Genomic DNA, 23,481 nt, shown 5'->3' on the forward strand with positions numbered 1-23,481 from the left:
TCCGATTAAGATAAGTTGAGTTATGGAGTTTAGAACTTCAGCCCTGTGTCATTTCTTCAATTTCTTGAATTTCCACATCATCACATCAAAAAAATAACAAAAAAATTAAAAAAAAATAAATTTCTAAATTTGAATGCAGATTTTTAGAGAATCGCTCCAGAAACATTTAGAGGTATGCCACTTCAAAATCCGATTAAGATAAGTTGAGTTATGGAGTTTAGAACTTCAGATTTGTGACATTTATTCATTTACTTGAATTTCTACATCAAAAAAATTACAAAAAAATGTAAAAAAAATATTTTTCTAAATTTGAATGCAGATTTTTAGAGAATCGCGCCAGAAACATTTAGAGGTATGCCACTTCAAAATCCGATTAAGATAAGTTGAGTTATGGAGTTTAGAACTTCAGATTTGTGACATTTCTTCATTTTCTTGAATTTCCACATCATCACATCAAAAAAATTACAAAAAAAGTAAAAAAAAATAATTTTCTAAATTTGAATGCAGATTTTTAGAGAATCGCTCCAGAAACATTTAGAGGTATGCCACTTCAAAATCCGATTAAGATAAGTTGAGTTATGGAGTTTAGAACTTCAGATTTGTGACATTTATTCATTTACTTGAATTTCTACATCAAAAAAATTACAAAAAAATGTAAAAAAAATATTTTTCTAAATTTGAATGCAGATTTTTAGAGAATCGCGCCAGAAACATTTAGAGGTATGCCACTTCAAAATCCGATTAAGATAAGTTGAGTTATGGAGTTTAGAACTTCAGATTTGTGACATTTATTCATTTACTTGAATTTCTACATCAAAAAAATTACAAAAAAATGTAAAAAAAATATTTTTCTAAATTTGAATGCAGATTTTTAGAGAATCGCGTCAGAAACATTTAAAGGTATGCCACTTCAAAATCCGATTAAGATAAGTTGAGTTATGGAGTTTAGAACTTCAGATTTGTGACATTTCTTCATTTTCTTGAATTTCCACATCATCACATCAAAAAAATTACAAAAAAAGTAAAAAAAAATAATTTTCTAAATTTGAATGCAGATTTTTAGAGAATCGCTCCAGAAACATTTAGAGGTATGCCACTTCAAAATCCGATTAAGATAAGTTGAGTTATGGAGTTTAGAACTTCAGACTTGTGACATTTATTCATTTACTTGAATTTCTACATCAAAAAAATTAAAAAAAAATGTAAAAAAAATTTTTTTCTAAATTTGAATGCAGATTTTTAGAGAATCGCGCCAGAAACATTTAGAGGTATGCCACTTCAAAATCCGATTAAGATAAGTTGAGTTATGGAGTTTAGAACTTCAGATTTGTGACATTTATTCATTTACTTGAATTTCTACAATAAAAATGTAAAAAAAATATTTTTCTAAATTTGAATGCAAATTTTTAGAGAATCGCGCCAGAAACATTTAGAGGTATGCCACTTCAAAATCCGATTAAGATAAGTTGAGTTATGGAGTTTAGAACTTCAGCCCTGTGTCATTTCTTCAATTTCTTGAATTTCCACATCATCACATCAAAAAAATAACAAAAAAATTAAAAAAAAATAATTTTCTAAATTTGAATGCAGATTTTTAGAGAATCGCTCCAGAAACATTTAGAGGTATGCCACTTCAAAATCCGATTAAGATAAGTTGAGTTATGGAGTTTAGAACTTCAGATTTGTGACATTTATTCATTTACTTGAATTTCTACATCAAAAAAATTACAAAAAAATGTAAAAAAAATATTTTTCTAAATTTGAATGCAGATTTTTAGAGAATCGCGCCAGAAACATTTAGAGGTATGCCACTTCAAAATCCGATTAAGATAAGTTGAGTTATGGAGTTTAGAACTTCAGATTTGTGACATTTCTTCATTTTCTTGAATTTCCACATCATCACATCAAAAAAATTACAAAAAAAGTAAAAAAAAATAATTTTCTAAATTTGAATGCAGATTTTTAGAGAATCGCTCCAGAAACATTTAGAGGTATGCCACTTCAAAATCCGATTAAGATAAGTTGAGTTATGGAGTTTAGAACTTCAGATTTGTGACATTTATTCATTTACTTGAATTTCTACATCAAAAAAATTACAAAAAAATGTAAAAAAAATATTTTTCTAAATTTGAATGCAGATTTTTAGAGAATCGCGCCAGAAACATTTAGAGGTATGCCACTTCAAAATCCGATTAAGATAAGTTGAGTTATGGAGTTTAGAACTTCAGATTTGTGACATTTATTCATTTACTTGAATTTCTACATCAAAAAAATTACAAAAAAATGTAAAAAAAATATTTTTCTAAATTTGAATGCAGATTTTTAGAGAATCGCGTCAGAAACATTTAAAGGTATGCCACTTCAAAATCCGATTAAGATAAGTTGAGTTATGGAGTTTAGAACTTCAGATTTGTGACATTTCTTCATTTTCTTGAATTTCCACATCATCACATCAAAAAAATTACAAAAAAAGTAAAAAAAAATAATTTTCTAAATTTGAATGCAGATTTTTAGAGAATCGCTCCAGAAACATTTAGAGGTATGCCACTTCAAAATCCGATTAAGATAAGTTGAGTTATGGAGTTTAGAACTTCAGACTTGTGACATTTATTCATTTACTTGAATTTCTACATCAAAAAAATTACAAAAAAATGTAAAAAAAATTTTTTTCTAAATTTGAATGCAGATTTTTAGAGAATCGCGCCAGAAACATTTAGAGGTATGCCACTTCAAAATCCGATTAAGATAAGTTGAGTTATGGAGTTTAGAACTTCAGATTTGTGACATTTATTCATTTACTTGAATTTCTACATCAAAAAAAATTACAAAAAAATGTAAAAAAAATATTTTTCTAAATTTGAATGCAGATTTTTAGAGAATCGCGCCAGAAACATTTAGAGGTATGCCACTTCAAAATCCGATTAAGATAAGTTGACTTATGGAGTTTAGAACTTCAGATTTGTGACATTTCTTCATTTTCTTGAATTTCCACATCATCACATCAAAAAAATAACAAAAAAATTAAAAAAAAATAAATTTCTAAATTTGAATGCAGATTTTTAGAGAATCGCGTCAGAAACATTTAAAGGTATGCCACTTCAAAATCCGATTAAGATAAGTTGAGTTATGGAGTTTAGAACTTCAGCCCTGTGTCATTTCTTCATTTTCTTGAATTTCCACATCATCACATCAAAAAAATAACAAAAAAATTAAAAAAAAATAATTTTCTAAATTTGAATGCAGATTTTTAGAGAATCGCTCCTGAAACATTTAGAGGTATGCCACTTCAAAATCCGATTAAGATAAGTTGAGTTATGGAGTTTAGAACTTCAGATTTGTGACATTTATTCATTTACTTGAATTTCTACATCAAAAAAATTACAAAAAAATGTAAAAAAAATATTTTTCTAAATTTGAATGCAGATTTTTAGAGAATCGCTCCAGAAACATTTAGAGGTATGCCACTTCAAAATCCGATTAAGATAAGTTGAGTTATGGAGTTTAGAACTTCAGATTTGTGACATTTCTTCATTTTCTTGAATTTCCACATCATCACATCAAAAAAATTACAAAAAAAGTAAAAAAAAATAATTTTCTAAATTTGAATGCAGATTTTTAGAGAATCGCGTCAGAAACATTTAGAGGTATGCCACTTCAAAAGCCGATTAAGATAAGTTGAGTTATGGAGTTTAGAACTTCAGATTTGTGACATTTATTCATTTACTTGAATTTCTACATCAAAAAAATTACAAAAAAATGTAAAAAAAATATTTTTCTAAATTTGAATGCAGATTTTTAGAGAATCGCGCCAGAAACATTTAGAGGTATGCCACTTCAAAATCCGATTAAGATAAGTTGACTTATGGAGTTTAGAACTTCAGATTTGTGACATTTCTTCATTTTCTTGAATTTCCACATCATCACATCAAAAAAATTACAAAAAAAGTAAAAAAAAATAAATTTCTAAATTTGAATGCAGATTTTTAGAGAATCGCGTCAGAAACATTTAAAGGTATGCCACTTCAAAATCCGATTAAGATAAGTTGAGTTATGGAGTTTAGAACTTCAGCCCTGTGTCATTTCTTCATTTTCTTGAATTTCCACATCATCACATCAAAAAAATAACAAAAAAATGAAAAAAAAATAATTTTCTAAATTTGAATGCAGATTTTTAGAGAATCGCTCCTGAAACATTTAGAGGTATGCCACTTCAAAATCCGATTAAGATAAGTTGAGTTATGGAGTTTAGAACTTCAGATTTGTGACATTTATTCATTTACTTGAATTTCTACATCAAAAAAATTACAAAAAAAGTAAAAAAAAATAAATTTCTAAATTTGAATGCAGATTTTTAGAGAATCGCGCCAGAAACATTTAGAGGTATGCCACTTCAAAATCCGATTAAGATAAGTTGACTTATGGAGTTTAGAACTTCAGATTTGTGACATTTCTTCATTTTCTTGAATTTCCACATCATCACATCAAAAAAATTACAAAAAAGTAAAAAAAAATAAATTTCTAAATTTGAATGCAGATTTTTAGAGAATCGCGTCAGAAACATTTAGAGGTATGCCACTTCAAAATCCGATTAAGATAAGTTGAGTTATGGAGTTTAGAACTTCAGAATTGTGACATTTCTTCATTTACTTGAATTTCTACATCATCACATCAAAAAAATTACAAAAAAATTAAAAAAAAATAAATTTCTAAATTTGAATGCAGATTTTTAGAGAATCGCGCCAGAAACATTTAGAGGCATGCCACTTCAAAATCCGATTAAGATAAGTTGAGTTACTTCACCTCATAAAAATGAGGTTGTCTCATTTAATTTATTCTCTGTATGCTGGACAAATTGTCGAACGTCAGTGGCAAGGAAAATAATTATCCAGCGCGGCAAAAATGCAAAACGCAAAGAAAAACTTTGACTTTCCCGCGCCTGTCCAACTTTTGTTGTTACCCTCGAGAGGGAAAGTCACTGAGCCACTTCTCCCTAGGCAATGTGCCACCCAGCAACTTTAAGCTCATAAAAGTTGGCCAAAAGTCTGGGTGGATCAAAGCTTAATCGCTGGCCGCTTTATAAATCAAATCTGGGAATCAAAACAGAAAGTTTGGCCCTGGACAACAAGTCGCAAGATTTCAAATATGTATTTGAGCTGCATAATATTTATTATCTCACAGCTGTTGACTTGCGAATAAATCAATATCGTATTAACTGCTTAGGCGGGCCGAAAAACTTTTGCCTAAATACCCTCAAAGCACATAAATAACGAGAATGTCAAAAACTTTTGGCCCCTCAGCTGCTCCCGATTTCCCGGAGTTTTGGTTTTTCCGCCGTCAGTGGACCGGACAACCAGCGAGCCAGTTTTTCCATCCAGCGCTTGTCACCAGCACTTCTTCGCCAGATTTCTTTTCAATTCCCGATTCACTTAAGACGCTCTCCTTAAATTAATTACAACATCCAGCCAGTTGATTAATGAACGATTGCATACAAGTTTTAATTGAAAAACCACAGTCGATTAGTTGGCTAGATGCATAAGACTTTATTGACGTGCCTCAAACTTCAGCCAAAAGCCATACTTCGGCTTCAGGCTATGACCCCTTAAATCGTTCAGCAAATCGCGGGGCGTCCTTTCTGCTGGCAACAGCTTGAAGTTTAAAAGCAATTGGTACACCATTGACTTGATCTCCATTAGGGCCATCCGATTGCCAATGCAGTTGCGAGGACCCACTCCAAAGGGCAGATAAATGCGCGACTCTGCAGCATGACCCTCGGCGAATCGCTCCGGATCGAAGAGCTCCGGATCCTCGTAGTTCTCGGGATCGTGATGGAGCGAAAATATGGGTATTTGCAGGACATCGCCCTTTCGGGCGGAGAACAACTTCTGGCCGCTTTCACTGAACAAATCTATATCCTGACTGCACTCACGATCGGTGGAAATGGATGGTGGCCACTTGCGCAGAGCTTCTAGTACCACCATGTCCAGGTACTTCATCTTGGTCAGCTTGTCATAGGTCAGAGGTTGGCCCTTCAGCTCTTGGTGCACAGCAAGGACCTCCGCATACAGCCTGTCCTGCACGACGGGATTCAGACAGAGCTCATGGGTGAGGAAGCACAAGGACGCCGAGATAATCTCAAAGCCGGCAAAGAAGAACAGCAGGCACTGCGCCAACAGGTCATCGTCGGTGAGCCGGGCATAGTATTGTGCATCCTTCGACTTATCCTTCGGATCGGCCAGCCTCTGCTGCTTGGCCTCCATCAGCAGGTGGATCATATCCGGCCTCACCACTTTGTGCTCATGCCGGTACCTCATCGCCGCGGTGACCAGGCTGCTGAAGTAGTCAATGTTCTTGGCGTCCAGCACCTGGATGCGCAGAACCTGAAGGAAGCGCACACGAGCATGGGTCAATAAATAAAATAACATTATAGCCGGAAATTGTATCCATCGGCTGACACCTTGTATCCCTACCGACAATAGGGGGCACAAATTGGGACAATAGCTACCTTCATCAGACGTGGAAAGAGGGCGTAGAGCATGGCCTTCACCACCGACCAGGCGCCAATCCTGGACATGGCCTGTCCGATGCGGAAGAACTCGTTATCTTTGCGCCTGAACGAGTTGATGCTGATGCCGAAGGCCACCGTAGCAATCACATCGTTGGCGAAACGCGTAAAGTAATCCTTCATTTCCAGCTCGATGCTCGCGTCCTGGGACAGCTCCAACTGCTCCCGCATGTGGATGACACCCTCCTCGCTGCACGATTGTATCAGGTCGTACATTATCCGCATTTTGCTCCCGGTAAATGCGGGTGTCAGGATACTGCGCATCTCCTTCCATCGCCCATCCCGCAGCGAAATCAGACTTTTCGAGAGTATCGACTCCTGCATATTGTGGTGCATGCTATTGTGGTTCACGAAGTGGTCGAACTCCTTGATGCCAATGAGCTTGATGAGCTCGGGATCGCGGACGAAGAACACGGCATCTCGAAGGGCATAGATACCATATACCGGGCAGCCCGAGTGCTTCGCATGCATTTCGATCATTTTCTTTAGGACGGGCAAGCCACCGATCATGCCCTTCATAGGAATATTTCCAATTAGGGGCCATGGCTTTTCATGTGCCACGCCCCTGGCACTGAGCACACCATATGTGGCCACCGACCACTTGTAGAGCAAAACGAGCACTGTTATAAGCAGAGCGAGTGCTACCATCCACTGATCCATGATGTCATAGGTGAACGCCTAATTGAACCGCAGATCTCGAGAGCTGAAACACAACTGATTTCACGTAGAATGTGCTGCCCTCTCAACAAAGCTTGAAAAAGCTTTCAAAAAAGCTGCTTTTCGTTATCGAGCGATCACTTATAGGGTTTTTACTATCTCAAATCGATAGGCACTATCTAGGTGTAAACATAATTGAGTTGATATGCTAATTAGCCTTTCGTTATTGAGTGACAAAGTGCAGTCGCGTTATCAGCAGAACGCATTAGCAGAATTGCCAATCGGAGTTGCCTTTGAAATTTGCTGAATAAAAAATAAATTGAAGTGCTATAATCCGGATAAATGGCGTCCGATAAATGCTCCACCCCTCATTCACTCATAATTTGAAAAGAAATCAATATGTGGCCCATGGAATGCAGCAAATAAATGCTACAATGGCGAAAATTTTGCAAAATCATTGGCAATTTAGGCAGAAAATGCAACCAAATGAGACCAGCTGGGAGTCCATGCAAGCCGTGTCCTTCAAAAATTGCGATTTCTGTAGGAAAATGTTAATACCCTAAATACCCGTAATACCATTAAATGCGAGTAAATAAATCACAATGCTTTGATCTGGTTTTAATAATAAAATAAGAGAGTAGCGTTGGAAATGTAAACATAATATTTATTGCATTTTATTATGTTAGATATGCTATTTCAGCACGCAACAGACTCCTAAAAAGTGTAATACCCGCTGAGTTGTTCCCACAAGAATCCTATAAAAGGTTGAAGCACTACCAGGATGGCTCAGAATACCCACTCAAGTTAAGAGCCATGTTCGAAGACATTCAGCTAATCTACATGAACATCAAGATACTGCGATTCTGGGCCCTGCTATATGACAAAAACCTGAGGCGTTATGTGTGCATCGGCCTGGCCTCATTCCACATCTTCACCCAAATCGTGTACATGTTGAGTACCAATGAAGGACTAACCGGGATAATTCGCAACTCGTATATGCTCGTTCTTTGGATCAATACGGTGCTGCGGGCTTATCTCTTGCTGGCCGATCACGACAGATATTTGGCCCTAATCCAGAAACTAACCGAGGCGTATTACGATCTGCTGGATCTGAACGATTCGTATATATCGGAAATATTGGGCCAGGTGAACAAGGTGGGAAAATTGATGGCTAGGGGCAATCTGTTCTTCGGCATGCTCACGTCCATGGGGTTTGGTCTGTACCCATTGGCCTCAAGCGAAAGAGGTGAGTTGGTTGCTGCTTAAAAGGATACAACATTATCTAAATTCCCAATCATACTACCCCTTTATTCTGTCAGTGCTGCCATTTGGCAGTAGGATACCTGGTCTGAATGAGTACGAGAGTCCGTACTACGAGATGTGGTACGTCTTTCAGATGCTCATCACCCCGATGGGCTGTTGCATGTACATCCCGTACACCAGTCTGGTGGTGGGCTTGATTATGTTCGGCATTGTGAGGTGCAAGGCTCTGCAGCATCGCCTCCGACAGGTGGCGCTGAAGTATCCGTGCGGTGACCGCGACCCCCAGGATCTGAAGGAGGAGATCATAGCCTGCATCCGATACCAGCAGAGCATTATCGAGTACATGGATCACATCAACGAGCTGACCACCATGATGTTCCTCTTCGAACTGATGGCCTTTTCGGCGCTGCTCTGTGCGCTGCTCTTTATGCTGATTATCGTGAGTAGATCTCCACAAAAGGGAACCTAATGTATCTGCCATTTGTGCCATAGGTCAGCGGCACCAGTCAGCTGATAATTGTTTGCATGTACATTAACATGATACTGGCCCAAATACTGGCCCTCTACTGGTATGCAAATGAGCTCAGGGAACAGAATCTGGCCGTGGCCACCGCAGCCTACGAAACGGAGTGGTTCACCTTCGATGTTCCACTGCGCAAAAACATCCTCTTCATGATGATGAGGGCCCAGCGGCCAGCTTCGGTAAGTCCTGCTTACATTAATCCTTGAAAAACACCCATTGTTTTGAGTTCGGTGAAAACTTTGTGCACAGACTTTTCTTAATTATCCGCTGGTAATTTAAAATTCCAGATACTCCTGGGCAACATACGCCCCATTACCTTGGAGCTTTTCCAAAATCTACTGAACACAACCTACACATTTTTTACGGTTCTCAAGCGAGTGTACGGATGAACGAGCAAGGATCAAACTGAAATATTTTATTAAATAGCTTACATACTGCACATGCACAGAATCTCACGATACGATTTACCATTAACTCTGGACACAATCGAGCACATTTTACAATTGAATAAATCATTGGTAAAAAGAAAAATAGTCATTCGTATTTAGTTGGAAATACGCCCATTTTATTTCTTGTATTTTTTCAGTGCGCACTATTTGCGGTTGCTGCGTATTTCACGCTGCGTTCGCCATTTTTTCACTTTCCCAACAATGAAAAACGAATTTAAAAAAATAACTGAAATCAAATGCAAAAAAGAAGCGAAGTGTGGCCTGTGCGCGATAAAAAAAATTTGTTTGCTAAAGTTGTCAACGAACTTTTTGCGTCCGCTGACTTTGACTGGCAGTCGCCGAGGTGCGAAAACAGGGATACTGCAGGATGCAGGATGCAGGATGCAGAATGCAGGATGCCAAAGCGGAGCGGGGAAAACACATTTCAATTTGAATGACACGTCGCTGGTGAGCGACGTCGGGGGAATCCGGTTCATTATAATAATGGTGATGGAATTAAGGTGCGATTCTACTGGCTGAACTTTCAATCTCGGCTGTAAAACGAATAAAACAAACAAAAAGGAAGTTCTAATTCGACAATAAGAACTTGTGGAGCAAACAAAAGTTTCCTCTCAATGCTAGATCGCTTATTGAACAATACACACAACTTCTTGCCATCTTTACTCAATGTTCTTTTCTAACTAACTCATTATATCATGAATCTGACTGCACACTAAATATAACTGAGGCATCAATAAAGTCCTTTCATTTTTATTAATGTTAGTAATTGGCCTTGGAATCGCAGAGCTCGCCACTTCAGAAGAGGCCTCCCAGGTTGGAGGAGTCGTAGATCTCGTTGACGGAGCACAGGTTGATGAAGGCCTGATTCCGCCCGCTGCGGCACTCGGTGGCCGGGCGATCGCCGCTCTGGTAGACCGGGGCATTCACATCGTTTGTCCGGACAAAGTTGCAGGTCATGTACTGGTGGACACTGGGCAGCGACTGGCCGGCCTCGTTGGTGGTGTTCTTCGTCTGCCGGAGAATGCCGCAGCCCACGTGGGTGGTGCTATCCCGGACGAGCTGTGTGAAGTAGGCAATGCACTTGCTGACGCGCAAGCGGAGAATTCTGGTCAGGTGAGCAATACTTAATCCAGGGACCTCCCACCTACCTGTTGTTGGGCGGACTAAAAGCTATAATATCCCGCATGCTGCACTCCTTGTACTCGGCGAACATCTGCTCCAGCGTGGCCTTGATCACCTCATCTTCCGTGTGGTATTCCACCGGGATTGGTGCGTCCGGATTGGAACTGCCGTTGGGTGGGCCTGGCGGCAAGGGATCTCCCTGCCAGCCGCCCTCGGCCACCACCTGGGCCACGTTGCGGAACTGCTCGCTATTGCGGCAATGGTCGTTGACCAGGGCACATCGTTTCACATTGAGCTCCGCAAAACTGGCCAGCTCCTGATCCCACTGCAACGTGGCCATCCGCGTGGCCGGACTGAAGCCCATTAGGTCGCCCCTCGCTATCCGATCGCGGTACTCGTTCAGCTCGTTGAGGATCATGTTGCGACGAGCCGTCGTGATCCGCACAATGTGGGCATCCGGACTGCAGATGTCGGCCAGCCCCTAAAGGAATCAGTCATCAGCGACGTGCTCCCGCTGGCCATTAGACTCATCTTACCCCGAAATTGTTGCAGGCTATGTGCCTCTCGGGTCCGGGACAGAGGGTCGGATCGCAGTAGTCGAAGGCCTGGAGCTGCTGGCCCAGGAGCATCATCAGCAGCAGCAGCAGCAACAGCGGCGGCCACTTGGTGTCCAACATCTCGACGAGACAGCCAGTTTAGCCAGCTCCGGCCACCCGAGGCTGCCTCTTATAGAGTTCGAAGGCGCCAAATCGATTATCGATCAAGCGGCGCTATCAATTGCGACCATTTACTGACCCCCAATCAGTTAGCCAATTAGTTGGGCCCCACTATTAGGCACACTTTGGTACACAGAAAAATAATGAAATGCTTTTTAGTATTTCGCATAGGCTCACTGCTTTAAACTTACTTCCCTAAATTCGTAAAAATCTAATATTTTGAAATTATTTCTCCCATTAGTCTCATCGATCTTATAGGTTTTTATTTTATGAATAGTATGCATGTGAATATGAAGTGCATAAGTATCTTTAAGTGCACACCTAAATGTCTTGTACCACTTTGTCGCCGGGCGGCATCTTCGATTGCACCAGCATGCTGTTGGCATCCACGATCTCTTCCTCGCTGCACAGGAACTGGTACATCTGACTCGGCCCAGTGACGCACTTCTCGCCAGGAATGTGGCCCTCCTCGTACGGCACCAGGTTGTTCACGCTGGCCCGCGAGAAGTGGCAGAGCAGGATGACATTTGACTTTTCATTAGTCCTACCCTTCACACGAAGTCCACATCCCATTCGAGAACCATGGTCCTGAATCAGCGGCAAATAGTGGCCCACACAGGTTCTGCAGTAAAAGCGAACAAAACTTATTATCTCTAGCACACAATTTTCTTGTTGTAGTACATCAATATCGTCTGAGTTGCTAAATATAGCTGTTAATATATAGAAATTAAGATTAAGCCCACTGACATGTATTTAAAAGTAATCAAACTAACTAATAGGTGGCGTTTTACGTCACTTACCCTTCTCTTATAGGCTCTATTTTCTGACCATTCCTCACGCATCCCATGATATCCAGGAACATCTCCGGCAGCATTTTACTCAGAACCTCATGTTTCAGGCTGTTGGTTCGCCTCATCATGCTACGGATTTCGGTGGTTGCCACATAATGATACTTCTCGGTATTGGCGCAAAACTTTCCCGTCTCATCGCATTGGCGAACTTGGCGATCGGCCAGCCGCTGCAGTTCGAAATCCCAGACCATCGTCGGCATGCGAGCGGCTACCGAATAGTTGCCCACTCCACTGGCCACATAGTTGCGCAACATGTTGATCCTGCTGAGTATGCCGGCCTTCAACACTCCATTAACGTTGAGGAAAAGGTTGTTTTTCCCGCATTGGTCGGCTATTGCCTGCAGAAACTATAGTTAAGCCGCTACAATCTCGAGTGCGGGGGGAGCTACTACCTTGGGTTGAAAGCAGCCCACATGGACTTCCGAATTCATGCAGAGATTGGGTCTACAATGGGGATCAACTTTTGTGGACAAGGTCCCAGTTAGCGTTATCAGTAATAGGTACGGATACCACATCTGCATCTCGACCAGTCAGCGTGGCAAAAGCAATTCAACTAAACTGTGGAGCTATCTTAAGGGCTACATTTATTAAATGCACCATGACCGAATCAATTAAGCTCGCCCAATTGCAGGGCATTTGGATTAACATGCTCCTCGGGTGCGCAGAGCGCCTCATAAATGGAGTGGGTTCCCGCATAGCAGCGATTTCCCGGATGAGCACTTGCCCGGTAAACCAGCTCATTGGCGATCTTTCCGCGTGAAAATTGACAAAGGACTCCGTACTGATAGAGTCCGCTTGTGTGGCTCCTTCGCAGCATCATGGCACAGCCGACATGGGCGGTCAAATCTTGGACCAGCTGGGTGAAGTAGCCGCGGCACTGCCTGCAATCATGGTTCAGATATACATTTTCCACTTGGGACTTGGGACTGACTGCCTCTCACCCATCTTTGGCCGGTTTCTCGCCATTGATGTTGGCCATTGTGCAGCCCTTGACATCATCCATCCAAAACTGCAACACAAAGTCCAAAACGGATACGGGGTCCTTCTCCCGTTGCAACCACTTGGTACTGCCATATATATACGACACATATCTGAACTCTTCCGTATTGCTGCAGTAGTCGTCGATATAGTCACAACGTCTCAGGGCAAACTTGGCCAATCCGGCCAGCTCCTCGTGCCAGCGGAGTGTTGCCATCCGAGCAGCCGGACGCAAGGACGGATACTGGCCCTTGGCCACAGTATTTCGAAAATCGTTTAGGACGGCCAGCAGGTGGGCACGCAGATGCATGGGGAACTTCATGATGACCGCTCCACTGCCACAGCTCTCATCAAAGTCCTGCGAATCTCAGATAGTTACTATGCAACTTAATGAGAACTCCAACTTACCCCATAATTGCGGCAAGCGATATGCGTTATCTCTGGCAGACACAGATCCTTGTTGCAATAATCCGTAGATAACGCCTCCTCACTGATAAGGACTAATGTAAGGAGTGATAGAAGGAACAACATCTGGTGCCGATTTTTGGAGTCAAAATACAAAAATATTTTCCAAAACACTTGTCTATCTATACAGCGGAAAATCCATTTGAACTGCCTGAATGCAGCATGACAATGCTTTAGCATATAAACCTATTACTACTTATATTTCCAGCAGTAGCCATTTTCAACCAGGAATCCAAATAGCTCGACTGTCATTGCACGATATAAGGAAAAACATATGTAAGATTAAGCATATTAAAAAGTAATAAATTGGAATTTCGCATGACTAGTCAAAGTCGGTTTTAAAACTGAGTGGCTCACAATCGATTTGACCAGAGGCGAAATAAGGTAATAGCAAAAAACATAATTCAGCATACTTAATCGATAAATGAAAAAACTGTGGGTGGCAGCAATAGCAATGTAAGTCCACCAGTAATCTTTAGAAATCCACTATACCACTGTTCCTTCATTGCCAAAAACATCGGAGAGCAGAAATAATTGAAAGCATGTTTGCATTTCTTGTTTTGTGATTTCGTGAAAGTGCACATCGAAACAAATATGCTGCAGTTGTATTTGATGTGCACTTCACTGGTTTATTACAATTAACACTTCATGTAGTTCAGTTTTGTTTTCCTTTTGGATTTGCTTAAAGTAGATGTATAAATAATACGTTGCTCTTAAGTTATATGTACAATTTACAAACATCACAAGGAATACATAAATGGCTCGTTGTGCGATCGCATTCACTTTGGTTTTTTCCCACGAGTTTGGAATTATATAATGAAAGGATAAATGGATAGTAAAATGTTTAGCTGAGTAAAAAAGTTATATTGAGAAAGAAAGGGGATCCGGGATCCAGTACACATTGGGATTTCACTGGCCAAAGTGGGGATTGTACGGAGCCTGCTTCTCATATCCGGCGGGCATAACACTGGGTCCTGGATTAGCCATGGCCATGTCATACGGCGGAGGATTCCTGCTGGCAGCCCCGGCGTCAGGGTACAGAGGATACCCCACAGTGTGCACACTGCAATAGATATGAGCATATCAATTAATATTTGCGCTTGGCTTGAGCTCTAGATTCCACTTACCCGGGCATCGGCATTGGCATTTGCTGCTGGTTCTGGTGGGGCATCGGCATGGGCATCTGTACAGTCACGTTGCTGCGGGGAAACGAGGAGATTGGCATAGTTTCCGGGTGCACTGTAGGTCCGTACTTACCCGCTGCTCTGTGTTGGGTACGAGGGTGAAGTTACGTAGGCATTGCCCGCCGGATAGCCTGGCGGAGGCAGCTGTGTGACCGGATATCCGCCGGGAGCTGTGTGCGTGGCGGAAGTCACCACCACGGGCGCTGCAAGGAGCAAGAACGGAAAAAATAAATTAGAAACGGAAAATAGTTGGGCCAATAATTCTGAATCATCGTCGATAGCGAATCGCAGATTCGATAAGCTCCTACTTTTGATTAAACTCATCAGTGTGAACGAAAATTCCCCTTTCAGCACTCGGAAAAAAATACACCATAATATTAATCTATATAAATGTAAGTCGTCATCAAATTTAAGACCACTTTTAATGAACATTTTGCTTATTTAATCTCAATTTTTTTTTTTTTTGTGTTATTTTGGGCAGTTCATTCATTTTAATCTTACTCCGCTATGGAAACAGTTCATAATAAACATTTATGCAACATACACTTTGAATACTTTTTGTACTATAATTAATATAAAAAAACATATATAAAACGTATAATACTTTCAGTATCACAAGCAGATAAAAACACAGCAGTTGAAAGTTAGACAAATAATATGTGGAACAAAAAGATTCTTGGCACTGCCAATTTTTTTAGGTGTATTCGTCAATATTTTCTTTGTTCAGTGAATGTAATTACCAGCGCCTTCACTGATTGTGTAGCCAACATTTCGCGCTGCTTTTTGTTTCCGTCGAATGCAAACCAGGATGGACGTAACGAAAAATATACTAAAAGCTATAGATAATCCGACCCAGAACTCCCACATCCTCGATTAGTCAAGGGATTTTACTCGAAAAAACACAATCGCTTTCCGGGCGAACACAGAGCAGACTGCAAAGGCTATTTCAAACAGAACCACACACTCGGCTCATTTCTAATCAATGTCCGATTATATGGCCAATACGATAAGCGGGTGGTGTACTCTAATTCTGTTTTGTTTATCACTGGTTTTGGCAGTACGAAACAGCTTCAAAATTACATAAACCATTAATGACTCTTTCCGATCGCAGCTATTTACCCATGGATCTGAACTTCTTGACAATGCAAAAGAAGCTCAGGCACATCAGCGAGGAAATCACTATGAAGACTGAGACTGCTATGATGGGAATAACAAACGGCTCCATCGGGAAGATTACTTTATGCAAACTAAACTGGTGCTACAACATGGAGTTCTCGGTTTCAACTGACTCATGACATTGTGTTTTTTGTGTAACTGGAAGATATTGGAAGCTCATTGGCTCATTAGCTCATTGGCGATAACGTCAAAGGGAGATCCCCGAAAAAAACACACCTGCACCCTTGGTGAGTGCCGCTCTTCGGGTTCGACCACGGGTCATGAATATCGCCGCGGATGTCATGAAAAATACGGAGAAGGTGAAGAAAAGTATCCAGTAGATGCCCGAATCATCCATGATTTTGATACTGACTGAATAAGCGGCGCACAAAGACTAAACAAAAGCGCGAAACTAAAGCCGCCGTATTGGCAATCGAAAAAGTGCCAGTAATGGCCAAAGAAAGGGCAATCGCACTCATAAAGATAGCACTTATCAGTGATAACAACACTTTCAACCATTATCATAACTTACTTAAATCACCGAGAGCCTGACGACGCTTCCAATGTAGTGCAACCAGGCCGAGCAACGTCAAGATGAATATTTTAAAGGTTATTCGCAAAACGGATATGAACACAACAGAGCGTCCCTGGGATTCCATCAAGTAACTGTACTGCGTTTCGTTGTTCATGTTGAATATATGTTTACTAATTGTTCAAATATGGAAAGTCCTCCAGGTCTCGAGCAAGAGTAAAGGCATATATCACAACAAGCGCCACCAAAACCGTGAGGATGCCCCCTTCGAATGCCAGAAATGTCCAGTTTATGTGGAGTCGCTGGGAAATGTCCTCAAACACATCCAATATGGTGGCATTCATCGTGAGGAGCTGCGACCCAACTAAATGGATATCATAACCATTTTCTGAATTACCCAGCATTTCGGGATCTATGTACGTCAACACTCAATTCCTTTGTGGTACCATTAGCCACTAATACCCAATTATTGGCTTGCGTTTAGGTGTAAACCTACCATTTAGTAGCACACTTGGAAATTGGATCCAAAATAGAAGAGAATCATGGTCGGTGTTATCAGTATATATTGCACAAATATAATAATAACACATAGTCATTACCCACTTCAAGCCAAGTCCTAAATCTCTGAATACCAAGATAGCCCGACTATTTCACCACACGACTTTTTGAAGTTTAAGATATTGGATAAGAAATGCCTTAAAATCGTTTTTAGAGGGAAACTAAATACAATTTCTTTAAATACTTCATATAACATTTAAGATTAAATCGGACTGCCTACAAAAAAATCTTCACATCCAGTTGACGACTTAAAGCAATTCGCGCCCAATCTAATATTTTTTTCAGACAATGACTTGAATATTTCAACCATAAATATAATTGGCAGGAAGCACAAGCACTTTACTGTGGGTAATACCCATTGTTAAATATTTATAATTGTACATGATCCTGCTTGGAAAAGAATCGCAGAAACTTTAAAATCACATCATCGTTTACTTAATTAAATTAAACAAACACGTTCCCCAGTATTTTAGATTTACCTCTATTTGCATGTGGGAAAGAGTTAAAATGAGTAATTATCTTACTATATAGACTAACTTTCGCGATTTATTAAGTGGGTGTCTCTTTTTTAAGCAAAATTTTCTGTCATTGAATTGTAACATTTAAAAAATAAGTACCAGTGATAAGAACGATATCTTAATAATGGATTACTAAACATCACAGTTTTCAATTTCTTTTCCACTTTTTAACCGAAGGCTATCTGAAGCTGCAACTATTTGTGTGGGTTAATAGATGCAGAAATAAGAGAAGTTGGCTTATCGTACAGATAAGTTAAAAATGTCTCATACCTTCCTGCTCCTTCTTGCATAAGGAGCATCTCCAGCGTACACAACAATATAAAAATATTACTTTGATTATTATTATTACCACCATCACTCCCGGTTCAGGCCTTTCGGAATTATTCATATTTATCTCTTTCTAGAACACACGCTTGAATGCAACGAACTCAAAAAATGAACTGAACGAACTGATTTAAAACTTATGCTTAAGCTTGAATCTCATTAGACTGACTCTTTGAGAACAAATCCAAGCTTTTTATCGTAAATGAAATGGAATTCCCTTACTTTGACTCAAATAACAATGTGCACATTTTTGCAGTCTACTTTTAAGCATAACCAAAATATAACAATACAAGTACCCCGACTATCAGATACCCGTTAATCAGCTAGTGCAAGTGCGAACGAGAAGTTTCTTCATTTTCTGGAATATCGGTAAAACTTTCGAAAAAATTAAAAATTTTTTTCAAAAGTGTGGTCGTGACAGTTTTGGGCGGTAGAGTGGGCGTGGCAAATCGATACAAATATACAAGACTAATAACAAAATGAAAAATAGCAAAACGGACAGACGGACATGACCAGATCGACTCGGCTAGTAATCCTGATGAAGAATATACATATATACTTTAAATGGCCGGAAACGCTTCCTTCTGCCTGTTACATACATTTCAACGAATCTAGTATACCCTTTTACTCTACGAGTAACGGGTTTAAAAACACGTTTACCGGTATATTAGATTTACCTCTATTTACATTTTGCGATTGCCCAAGAGTAAGCAAAGTGACTCAACGTGGGTTTTACGCTATTACATTACACTATACTTGTTAAAATGAGTAATTATCTTACTATATAGACTAACTTTCCCGACTTATAAAGTCGGTGTCTCTTTTTTAAGAGGAAATTTACAATCAATGTTGTAAGGGATATAAGGGATTATTAAAGGATTACTAACCATCACAGTTTTCAATTTCTTTTCCACTTTTTAATCGAAGGCATATGCATATGCACCCAACACAAAAGGTCAACATGAAAACAGCAAACACTATGACCAGACTGAAGTCCTCTTCATATGAATTTGGCTTGAACACATTCACAAAAAGAAAATTCATGATGGCACTGCAAGCGCAACCTACAGACTAAGAAAGCTATCTGAAGCTGCAATTACTTGTGTGGGTTTGTAGGTGAAAAAAAAAGAGAAAAAAAGAGAAAAAAGAGAGAAAAAAGAGAAATGTCTCTTACCTTCCTGCTCCTTCTTGCATTCGCAACAACATTTCCAAAACCACGCGAATAAAATTAAAAAAACCATAAATGAAATTATGATAGCCTTGTAAATTCTTGCTAGATAATTTTTGGTAAGCGACTCATTTTCATTATGTGGCATTTTGTAATACACCAAATGTATCTCTATCAAAATACGTTTGACTGCAACGAACTCAAAAAATGAACTGAACGAAAAAAACTTGTGCCTAAGCTTAAAACTCCTTAGACTGACTCTTTGAGAGCAAATCCAAGCTTTTTATCGTAAATGAAAGGAATTCCCTTACTTTGACTCAAATAACAATGTGCACATTTTTGCAGCGTACTTTTAGGCATAACCAAAATATTACAAAATAGCAAAGCCAAAATAACCTGGTCTATAAAGATCATATATACTTGTCATTCCACTCGTTTGGCTCTACGTCTACCTTTGATATGGGACACAATAAAAGTTCTGAAATGATTTACAGTACTTTGTTCATTAAACGAAAGAAATTTGCGCTTGATTTCGAAATATATGATTTAATCCGAATAAGCCAGAATTACAGTCCAATTCTCAATAAAAGAACTGGTAAATCATTCCCATGACTTCTACTAGGAACTACAATATTACACTGAAGATTATTGAATTATTCGAAAGTATCATGGGCTCACCATTAAGTGGTGGTAAATGGTGTTGTCAATTAAAAGGACAAACAAATGAAATACTTTCTTGGATTTTATTCTGATGCACCATTGTAAAAATCTAACATTTTGACTTCCTGGCGTTTCTTTTCTCAAAGATAATAATATTAATTTTCCCAAATTAAATACATACCCTGCGCTTTGAGCATTGACTATAGCACTAAAAAATGCTGTATAATACACATAAAATCGCGAGCACTGCGATTAAAGTGGCCAATATAGGCAACATTTTCAATACATTCACAATTTCTTTGACTTCAAAACCACTTTTGATATATATATGTATATGATTTCCCTATCAGTGGTCTCAGTTTTTTTAGAGCTACGGTCGGAAAAAGGAAAACAATGATATTTCTTGAGCTCACGTAACAATGTTGAAAACGACTTCTTGCGGTTACATCCGCTTCATTTTCTTAAAATGTCTCTAATTTATTAAGCAGGTGGTTTATGCGATTTAGTAGTTTTACAGCAATGGTAATAAATAATAGAATATAATATGTAAAAAAAAAAGGAAATGGATTGTTCATCATTTTGGACAAAACAACACACAGGTAACTTCGACATCTGAGAACTCGGAAAGACACAGGACAGCAACAAAGGACTTCTGCATCGGACTATACTAACTTGCTTCGATCACGCCCTTGTCGGCCAGCTGCTGTTTCCTTTTGCGGATCACCGATCCTATTATCAGCGCCAGGAATCCGCAGAGGATCACGGCGAAAATGGAGCAAAGGATGATAGTGGACATCTCCAGATCCTTGTCGCCCGGTACATGCGGCATCTTACTTGAACTACTTCAACAACAAGAGTTTACTAACTAATAGATTCGATCGGCAGACAGTCTTTAGGATAGTTCGATGGGTGTTGAAACTACGCCACGGTAATGCGAAATTGCGATGCGTTCCCAGTGTTGTTCATTGCGCAGACGTTCAACGATAATTGCGAACTGGACTCGATTCCTCGCCAGCTTTTGTAAGAGTCCAGACGGTCTGCATATCCCCACAGATCCGAAGTCAGTTTAAAATGTTGGTTTGAAAGGCAAGATAAGATTAGCACCCATCGCTGTGTCGGTATTGACGCTCTGCCCGTTTAATCGGCTTAAGAAGGCCATATAGTCCTGCTATCGGCGCCAAAAGCTAGCATAGAATCGAGGGGAAACCGTAGAAATTTCAAGTGGACATAATATTTACAGCTTGAAACCTGCGTCAATAGTCAACATCAATCAAACGAAAAATTCGGTTTCGATTCTGAAATTTACTACTTCTGGGGCATCCTCAACACGATGCGATTACAATTGAACAATTCCCAATCTGATCTTTCCTGACGTCAGTGGTTATCAAATAATTGAATTACCCTTATCGAACGATTATTATCTGCGATGGTAAACAATACAGCCGTTGAGGAAATTCACAGGTCAACAGTTGGACCCAAGATTTTTATTCAGAAGCAAAGAAAGCTGAACTCTGCCTCAAGTACAAACACAATAATCATATCTTAGTATTTTATCATCCTGAGCTTGTCATAAGTACAGCTAATCTTAGGACGATTGAGATCTGTGAAACAGTCATACGTATTTTCAATTAAGATGTGAATGTAAATTGCCTTAGTTATTACTAAAAAAATTAAGTTTTTATACAGTTATAATATTTCCTAATATCGTGCTAGATATTGAGATTTTATCTATAGATATTTGGAAGGGTTCCACTCATTTTTTCTTAAATTCTTATTGTTGTGCAAATGTTATCAGATATACATTCTAAAAAATATTCAAGTACGAATTATGCAGTCTATAAAAAAACACCAAATTCTTTGCGTGCTGAAGAGAAGTGGTGTTTCTGGGAGCATGGTCTAAATTATTTACGGCCATCTAATCAGCACCGTATCACCTAATTGGAAAAACACTAAATATAATTTAATACGTTTTTGTCGAAGGTAAGAAGAGAAAAATAAGACTTGACGTCAAACGCTTGCAAATATAAGATAATAAGATTGTCGGAAATGTTTAAAAGGCCAGACGATTCGATTTGATGAACAGCATTGATGATTTGTAAATAAGGCTGATAACCAATATGCTTGATGCAAATGGCGACTTGGATTTGAAGCACTTATACATATGTAGGTATGATTAGATATTGTTAGCTCGGCTGTCTGGAGCGATTCCCAGATTCGAAGATAGGACCATCGAACATCCCAGAGATACTATTTAAAGTCTTTCCCTCACCGGCGGTGATCACGGTTGCGTTTCCCATGCGAAGTCGACGGGCTCGACGAACTCGCAAAAGCACCAGTATTAAAACAAGTATAAAGAACACCATGGTAATGGGAAACCATACATCAAAGTAGATGTACACCATTTTTAACAGATACTTTTCTTCAACGAGCCGTTCGGTCTTAAAGTTCGAGGTATACTGCAAGAGGTACTCAGCTATGACATGGATACAATTGTCAGTCGCGGTTATCTATAAAACTGTATCAATTTCTTATCGAAGCGCTACTGAAGATAAGTCATTTGAATTTTTGCTTAAATGTTGGGATATTGGAAATAACTTTATAGCTAGCTGCAGGCAAAGTAAACCGATTTAATGGTGGAAAATGGGTACAAATTGGGAAAATCCTGCCCAGAAAGGGACAGACCAACCAATTGTTTCAGATAAGATACGGTCATATAAATAAGCGTAATTAAATAATTACTTCGCCCTTGCTGATTAAGTTGCGTTTATGGGTAAGCATTGTTTATATTGTTTACGAACCGGTGGAGAGGCAAAAGTCAAAAAACTGCAAAAGCTATCTTTTCATTATGAAGATCTTTCGCTATATACATATATGTATATCGACAGAATTATTATTATCACCTCTAAACACGAATAGGTATAGATATTCGTATAATCTTACACATACAGGTTTACGCCTAAAATTCATCTTTTGAGCTGAACTCCGCATGCTTTGTGTTTTTTTGCGTGTGAATGACTCATCAGGGGGTTTATTTGATTAATGGTTTATAGGTTGCTACTTCTATATATACACAGTTACTCACTGGACAGAACGGCACCCTGGCGTCTGGTGGTGCAACAATATCCGCAGCAACTCATGATGAGGAAGGTGAGCAGGAAGAACATGAATATGCCCCAGAAATCCATGGCGAAATCGTCTATATCCTCCAATTCAAAGTCGTCCACTGCTGATAAGCCCAATATGTTGAATAAGCATGACTCATGATAAGACATCGTAGATACTTACGTTTGACAAGGATTTAGCAGTTATTCCTCTTTCACTAATATATTTTAATTCGACAATCCCACTTGTTGCAGTTATTGCACCAAAATGCACGGTCTATTTATCAGATTTATCCGCTTTTTGGCAGCACACGTGTCATTCACCTAAATATCACTGAACTACACTATCAGGTCGTTATTGAAGCCCGATTGGAATTAGCTATATCTTATCAACGTTAATCTGAAAATAATACAAATTATCATGATAATAATGTTTGAAACGTTTTGCAGCACTCACTGCGTTGGCTGTGTTTATTGAGCAATCGATACAAAGTGGGCGATAGCTAGCACACCAAACTCCGCAATCGATACTATCGGAATTGAAAAATTCTAAATTAATTCACGATATGTGGAATAAATGTTTTTAAAACTTTATTGCAAACTTACATTCAAAATATTTATTAAACTTATTTATGTCATTTTCAGTAGTTTTATTTTAAATAAAATATTTTGAAGCATGTTTGTATTTAGTAAAA

General features: G+C 39.2%; 6 protein-coding genes across 11 annotated transcripts; 1 reads left to right on the top strand and 5 right to left on the bottom strand.

The window, feature by feature from the left end:
• Window positions 1-5,516: 5,516 nt before the first annotated feature.
• On the bottom strand, window positions 5,517-7,273 carry LOC6546642 (probable cytochrome P450 9h1). The gene is made up of 2 exons (XM_001975815.3): window positions 6,503-7,273; window positions 5,517-6,377 (listed from the first exon to the last, which is right to left on the bottom strand). Exons 1-2 carry the CDS (start codon window positions 7,220-7,222, stop codon window positions 5,541-5,543), a joined length of 1,557 nt encoding a protein of 518 aa, XP_001975851.1. The 5' UTR covers window positions 7,223-7,273; the 3' UTR covers window positions 5,517-5,540.
• Window positions 7,274-8,025: 752 nt separating this feature from the next.
• LOC6546634 (odorant receptor 49b) lies at window positions 8,026-9,491 on the top strand. Its single transcript, XM_001975814.3, has 4 exons — window positions 8,026-8,465; window positions 8,539-8,921; window positions 8,975-9,184; window positions 9,293-9,491. The coding sequence occupies exons 1-4, from the start codon at window positions 8,033-8,035 to the stop codon at window positions 9,392-9,394; spliced, it is 1,128 nt and encodes a 375-aa protein (XP_001975850.1). The 5' UTR covers window positions 8,026-8,032; the 3' UTR covers window positions 9,395-9,491.
• Window positions 9,492-10,184: 693 nt separating this feature from the next.
• On the bottom strand, window positions 10,185-11,264 carry LOC6546633 (venom allergen 5.01). 2 transcript variants are annotated; one of them, XM_015157009.2, is made up of 3 exons: window positions 11,113-11,264; window positions 10,603-11,057; window positions 10,185-10,538 (listed from the first exon to the last, which is right to left on the bottom strand). In XM_015157009.2, exons 1-3 carry the CDS (start codon window positions 11,251-11,253, stop codon window positions 10,250-10,252), a joined length of 885 nt encoding a protein of 294 aa, XP_015012495.1. In that variant the 5' UTR covers window positions 11,254-11,264; the 3' UTR covers window positions 10,185-10,249. The 2 variants fall into 2 exon arrangements, with proteins under 2 accessions (XP_015012495.1, XP_001975849.1); XM_001975813.3 differs by having other exon boundaries at window positions 10,185-10,559.
• A 274-nt stretch (window positions 11,265-11,538) lies between these two features.
• On the bottom strand, window positions 11,539-12,707 carry LOC6546632 (venom allergen 5). The gene is made up of 3 exons (XM_001975812.3): window positions 12,536-12,707; window positions 12,093-12,481; window positions 11,539-11,914 (listed from the first exon to the last, which is right to left on the bottom strand). The coding sequence occupies exons 1-3, from the start codon at window positions 12,662-12,664 to the stop codon at window positions 11,614-11,616; spliced, it is 819 nt and encodes a 272-aa protein (XP_001975848.2). The 5' UTR covers window positions 12,665-12,707; the 3' UTR covers window positions 11,539-11,613.
• LOC6546631 (venom allergen 5) lies at window positions 12,707-13,702 on the bottom strand. The gene is made up of 3 exons (XM_001975811.3): window positions 13,530-13,702; window positions 13,085-13,479; window positions 12,707-13,024 (listed from the first exon to the last, which is right to left on the bottom strand). Exons 1-3 carry the CDS (start codon window positions 13,650-13,652, stop codon window positions 12,751-12,753), a joined length of 792 nt encoding a protein of 263 aa, XP_001975847.1. The 5' UTR covers window positions 13,653-13,702; the 3' UTR covers window positions 12,707-12,750.
• A 435-nt stretch (window positions 13,703-14,137) lies between these two features.
• On the bottom strand, window positions 14,138-23,288 carry LOC6546630 (protein shisa-5). Of its 5 annotated transcripts, XM_026980112.1 has the most exons (6): window positions 23,244-23,288; window positions 22,971-23,186; window positions 22,768-22,911; window positions 14,844-14,973; window positions 14,714-14,785; window positions 14,138-14,649 (listed from the first exon to the last, which is right to left on the bottom strand). In XM_026980112.1, the coding sequence occupies exons 3-6, from the start codon at window positions 22,868-22,870 to the stop codon at window positions 14,496-14,498; spliced, it is 459 nt and encodes a 152-aa protein (XP_026835913.1). In that variant the 5' UTR covers window positions 22,871-22,911; window positions 22,971-23,186; window positions 23,244-23,288; the 3' UTR covers window positions 14,138-14,495. The 5 variants fall into 5 exon arrangements, with proteins under 5 accessions (XP_026835913.1, XP_026835912.1, XP_015012493.1 ...); XM_026980111.1 differs by having other exon boundaries at window positions 22,768-22,908; window positions 22,971-23,277; XM_015157007.2 differs by lacking the exons at window positions 22,768-22,911; window positions 22,971-23,186; window positions 23,244-23,288 and adding an exon at window positions 20,358-20,514.
• Window positions 23,289-23,481: the final 193 nt, after the last annotated feature.

This window comes from Drosophila erecta, unplaced genomic scaffold (genome assembly GCF_003286155.1).
Source record: "Drosophila erecta strain 14021-0224.00,06,07 unplaced genomic scaffold, DereRS2 tig00000092-arrow-pilon, whole genome shotgun sequence".
Classification (NCBI taxonomy): Eukaryota; Metazoa; Arthropoda; class Insecta; order Diptera; family Drosophilidae; genus Drosophila; species Drosophila erecta.